At 51.4% G+C, this 5,548-nt stretch overlaps 1 protein-coding gene across 2 annotated transcripts; it reads right to left on the bottom strand.

Annotated features, from left to right (window-relative positions):
* Window positions 1-276: 276 nt before the first annotated feature.
* Window positions 277-5,269, bottom strand: AKR1A1 (aldo-keto reductase family 1 member A1; the record flags this gene model as incomplete). Of its 2 annotated transcripts, none has more annotated exons than XM_079698217.1 (8): window positions 277-439; window positions 1,065-1,151; window positions 1,320-1,392; window positions 1,665-1,864; window positions 2,229-2,424; window positions 3,021-3,172; window positions 3,344-3,463; window positions 5,186-5,269. In XM_079698217.1, the coding sequence occupies 8 exons, from the start codon at window positions 5,267-5,269 to the stop codon at window positions 374-376; spliced, it is 978 nt and encodes a 325-aa protein (XP_079554343.1). In that variant the 3' UTR covers window positions 277-373. The 2 variants fall into 2 exon arrangements, with proteins under 2 accessions (XP_079554343.1, XP_079554344.1); XM_079698218.1 differs by having other exon boundaries at window positions 1,065-1,131; window positions 5,186-5,268.
* Window positions 5,270-5,548: the final 279 nt, after the last annotated feature.

Raw genomic sequence — 5,548 nt, 5'->3', positions numbered from 1 at the left:
GCCCTGATCTCAGTCCGTAAGTGACCAACTTTTGGCATTCTCACTAAGACTACACTGGGATGGCATGTAGTGCTAAGAGATGCCTTTAGGTGGTGCTACTCCACTAATATACCTTATAATTTATGAAGGCGGACATGGAATTCAGCTGCACACTGGTTTCTCCAGAATCAAGAAAAGATAAGAGAGTTTGGACTCATGGCAGGTCACACCCAGCATCCCTAAAAGAAACTGTTTCCATATCAGGTCTGACCAGACAAATAAGACAAGCAAGTATCATGGATGGATACTCCAATGGCTTTATTAACTCCTTCTTTCTGGGGATGGCAGGACGTTATAGCTGGAGAGCTGAAAAGGAAGCCAGGAAGCTGTGGTCTCAATATGGGTCACTGAAGGGGTACAGAGGGTGACCTGCATCTCTCGGGACCCTCTTCCCATCCACCTGGAAAGAGAGACAGATGACTCCATTAGTAGGAGCTGACATTCCAAAGACCCAGAACATCTTTTCCCAAGAATCTTACTCAACAGCCACACCTGCGTACAGCACTATGACAGATGGCACTGAATGAGGCTAGGGCCTCAGAGAATGCGACAGTGCCAAGGGCATTCCAGCACCAAACCCACAGCCTGGTACGTGGCTGACCCTGCCCCTAAGAGTTTGCAGTCTCAGCTGGGATAAGGAACTCTTTATTTCCCTATGTGCAACAGGGAAACCACTAACAAGGTTGAGAATGTCCCATTTATATCATTTACTGGGTTATTGTTATGTGTCAGGAACTGGGATCTTTTTACACATAGGAAGCTGAAGGTTGGAGAAGTTAAATAACTTGTTCTAGGTTACAAGGTATCGAGATGCAGGACTGGAACTCACAGGCTACATGCCTTATCCCTCACCCAGACTACTTCGTGGAGCTCAGAAAAGAAAAAAGAGCCCATTGTGTCCAGGACAGCAATCCTACCAACAACATCCTGCCAAGCCTGTGACCATCAAGGTTGAGGCCGGACTTAGGGCAGAATCCTGTCCCAAATCTCATATTCCCTGACTCTGGGGGGTGATACACACTCACCGTAAGCATGGGCACGATGAATCGCAAATTTTTATTCAGGGCATCCAGCTGCTTCATCTCCTCCAGGCTAAAAGTGAAGTCAAACACCTGGGGATGGGAGCAGGGTGGGGGGCGGGCGGGGGGGGTCGGTCAGGAAAGCCAGTTTTGCGAGTGAAAGTTGGGGTTCCAGAACAATGCCTTCTTAGCCAAACAGAGTCAGGGCCAGACTGTGTCCCAATGGACTAAAGAAGACAGGACAGACACATCACCAAGTACCTGGATGTTCTGAAGGATATGGGAAGGTGTGACACTCTTGGGGATGCAGCTCACTTTCCGCTGGACCTGCCACCTGAGTGGGGGATTGAGGTATAGATGAGGAGGTGGAGTCAGTACACATAAGCACTTTTTTTTTTTTGGTCCTCCATGCAGCCTTCTCTGAGCTCCTGGAACCCCTGAGCCTCATAGTAATAGGGAACATGCCTCAGAGTGGCCTCTCCCCAGATGACACGGCAGGATTCTCAGCCTCATCAAGGCATTTGGATAAGGAACCCCTCAACCCTTGCCTCCCAACCCAGAAGCCTTCTCCCTAACCTGACTGTCTTTCCCCAAGATTGCTTGTACCTGAGCAAGATCTGAGCTGGAGACCGGCCATGCTTTTCAGCCAGTGCCAGGACCACTGGCTCCTCAAGCAGGACAGGCTCATCAGGATCACGCCAAGCACGATCAGAGGAGCCCAGAGGGCTATAAGCAGTCACCTCCAGGCCACGTGCTTGGCAGTGGGCAATCAGCTCATTCTGAGCCAGGTATGGGTGGCATTCCACCTGAGCCAAGAAACAACCTATCATCACGAGGTGGCCACAGCCAGCTTGCTGGCCCCACCCAGACATGCACATCGTGACCAACCCTGCATCACTGACCCCCTGCTTCCCCTCAACCTGCTTTTCTCACTCTCTAGACAGTTTTCCACTATTTCATTCTCTTCCCACACTTCAATGCCCTTCCTTAAGCAGAGGATTTCTGCACCACACTTCTGACAACTTTCTAGCCATCTCTCTGAAGTAGAGCCATCATCTGCTCACTCATGCTCATTTACATACACACACACATAGACACACATAGACACACACACACACACACACACACACACACACTGCCCCCAAACCAAATGATCTTCACTGTGTTCACCTGCAGGACAGCTGGGCACACAGAGGCCACACTGAGCACATCATCGATCTGCCGACTGCTGAAGTTGGACAGGCCCAGTGCCCGCACCAGCCCCTTAGCCACCAGTGCCTCCAGAGCCTTCCAGGTCTCCTTGTAGTGGGTGGAGTCATAGCGTATAGTCCCATCAGCATTCTTAGGAAAGGGGTTGTCTCCCCGCCTGAGTGAAAGACGGCCCCCTCGGTGTGGGCACAAATGCCAGGCTCCTGCCTACCTGCCCGTCTAGCCACGCTACATCCCATAATCCAAGCCCAGAAAGGGTAAAGGGCCAAGAATGAGAAACAAGCATGGTTTTTCACCTTTCCAGGTCATAACCCAAGTGTTAACTCTATATGGAATGCCCATCCCCCCTCTTCTTCTTCCTAGACACATTATATCTCCTCTCCTCTGGAAAGTCTTCCTTAACTCCTTTCACCTTGGGGAGTTGCATGCCCCTGCAGCCTTCTTCAAGCACAGAGCACAGAGCTGATGGTCGGCTCCTCTCACACCCTCTGTGGGAGCTTACTCTACTACAACCCCAGGGCCTAGGTCAGCAGAAGCTAGTACATTTCCCGAATGTACAAAGGCAGCAGGAGGGACCACCCATGCACACCCTAGGATACACACCATGTGAGGCTGCACTCCTTTTTTGTAGTTAAACTGTAGCAGAAAAGGCTGAGTGTTCCTCTCCTGTTCTGCTACTGTGACTTACAAAAAGTTACTAACATGACTCCGCCAACCCCTGATTCCCTGGCTGAAGACTCTGGCAAGGCTCACTCAAAGGCATAAGGCCAGTGCATCAGGTACAGGTCCAAATACTCCAGCTGGAGGTCAGCGAGTGTCTTCCGGAGGGCAGGCTCCACATCCTCTGGGTGGTGCTTCGTGTTCCACAGTTTGGAAGTCACAAACAGCTCCTCCCGAGGCACCAACTAGTATAGGGGGCAGAGTCCATAGTTAGAAGAGCCAAGGGCACCCAATCTCACCCACCCTCACCTCTGGGAGAGGAATTAGAAGGAAGCTGATGCCAGATCCCTCTCGCCAGGCCTCAGCCCCAGCCTCTGAGTTTTCTCACCCCACCCCTCTGTAGCCCCAGTCCTCACCTTGCCAGGTCCCACATTCTCCTTCAGGGCCTCCCCAATCTCAGTCTCATTGCCATAGATAGCAGCACAGTCAATGTGGCGGTAGCCTATACTCAAGGCATACTTAATCACTGCTTTTACCTGCCAGGTGAGAAAAGCAGAAGTTTTAGCTCTGTTGGTCTGGACCAGAAACTGCCCTCCTGAGGGTCACTGATGCGGGGAGGGGGCAGGAATTTACCACTGCAGTCATCCATGCAGTGGAAGTGAGAAGATGGCTCTAGTCTCGGGGACCAGAAGTCTCTTCAGAGACCCCAAACCCTTTGTCCCCACCCCACTAACCTCCAAGGTTCCTTCCAAGCAATCTCAGCAGGGCCCAGCTAAAACAAACAATGTGTTCTCAGCTAGATGCTCAGAAGGTGGATGGATACATTGACACAGGACAGAAGGCAGAAGTGTAGTCATGGAGACAGGTCCCCAGCCCTGGAGAGCTGGTTAGGGAAACATGATACACAGGTAAATAGTTCCCAGGGCAAGGCCACATGGAGAGAGACCCTTAGGAAGCCATGTAGACCAAGAGAACTCAGGCGAGCAGAAGAGGTGATTGGGGAGAAAATGAAGGAAGGCAGAGAAGTGAGATGGAAGCTGGGCCCAGAGTCCCCCACCAGAAGAGAAGAAAGCAGACACCAAGGAGGAGGACAGGTCAGTCAATTTGTTAAAAACCAGACTAACATGGCATTAGGAGCAGAACCAAGGGTGTCAGGCCCCTGCCACTCAAGATCCCCATTTGGGTGTAGCTCTTACTATCCAGACATATGCCCCTCACACCTGACCCTACTCCTGCCGCTCCATACCCTTCCCCATCCCCTCCATCCCTGCCCCCAATCTTGGCCCTGGCTCTGGCTGTCACCAACTGCCTTCATCTAGCTCCTGGACTTGTCCCAGGCCATGTCAGTGCCTGCCTACAGAACCAGGCTCCTAGGCAGCTGTAGGAAGGAAAGCAAAGGGAAAAAAGGCAGAGTTCATCCAGCCACACCACAAATCCCAGCCTAAATTCCAGAGAGAAGAGGCCATTCTCCTTGCCAGAGTCCCTCCCAAACTGCTCTAAACTCTGACTCAGATTCCAAGCACAAGGAACAAGCCCTGAGGAGATGCTCCACCCCAGGTGCAAGCTGAATCTCTACCTGTGTCAATCTAGGAAAACGTCTCCGCTCCCAGGCTCCCTGGGCTGGAAGGGTCTACACCAGGGGTTGCTAAACTCTAGCAGTTTTCTTTTGGTTTTTTTTGGCCCTTGAGCTAAGAATGATTTTTATATTTTTAGATAGTTACATAAGTACATAATCACCTCCATTTTGCAAATTGTCTAACAAAATCTAAATTATTAACCACCTTGTTCTTTAAGAAAAAGTTTGCTGACCTTTGGTCTAAACAGTTGACCTAGTTATTCTTTAAACCCTAATACCTGCTGTGTGCCTACCTCTGGCCTCAAGGAACCCAGCGTGGAACAGGAGACGTGATCACAGCACAGGGTGATAAGTGACATATTAGGGGTCAGCATAGGGCCAGGCACAGAGAGGTCCCATGCCTTCACAGCAGTGCACATCCAGTCAGGGAAAGGGCTCCTTCCTACACTCTAGGCAGTGCTGGGCCCCTCAACCACTCCTCTGAATCAGCTGTGGAAGCCAAGTGCTCACTGCTGGTCCCTTCTTCCCTTGTTTCTTCCCACTGCCCTCCAGGCTCATCCCACCTGAGGTGAAGTATAGTTGGGGGAGTGCTGCTAGAAAAAACACAGACACCCTCTCCTGAATAGTGCCTTTTCCCGAGCAGAGGAGCAAGGAGCTCCCCTCCTAATCTCCCATCCCTCACCTGGCCAGGCTCACTCTTCCAGGTGCCCAGTCCAACCAGGGGCATCTTCTGTCCAGTGTGCAGGAGGATACAGGAAGCCGCCATTGCCCCCTGAAACACAGATGGGAAGAGAATGGTGTGGGGTCAGTGCTGCTGCTTGGGCCCACTGATCAAGACTCCTGTAAAACAGGAAGGGGGCACAGGGGTGATAGGAGAAAAAACAGAGTCATGTGTATATGCCTGTGAGCTGAGACAAGGTGCCTGGAACCAAGCAAAGCCAGTAACTCCTGGACAAACACTAACGGGACCACCAGCCTGGCTGCCCTTCTTCCATCAGGCTAAAGAGCTCTAAAACCTAAAAACAAAGGCGAGGTGGCTTCCCAG

This window comes from Hyperoodon ampullatus (assembly GCF_949752795.1).
Source record: "Hyperoodon ampullatus genome assembly, chromosome: 2".
Lineage (NCBI taxonomy): Eukaryota > Metazoa > Chordata > Mammalia > Artiodactyla > Ziphiidae > Hyperoodon > Hyperoodon ampullatus.
This window is presented reverse-complemented; position numbering and strand designations above follow the sequence as displayed.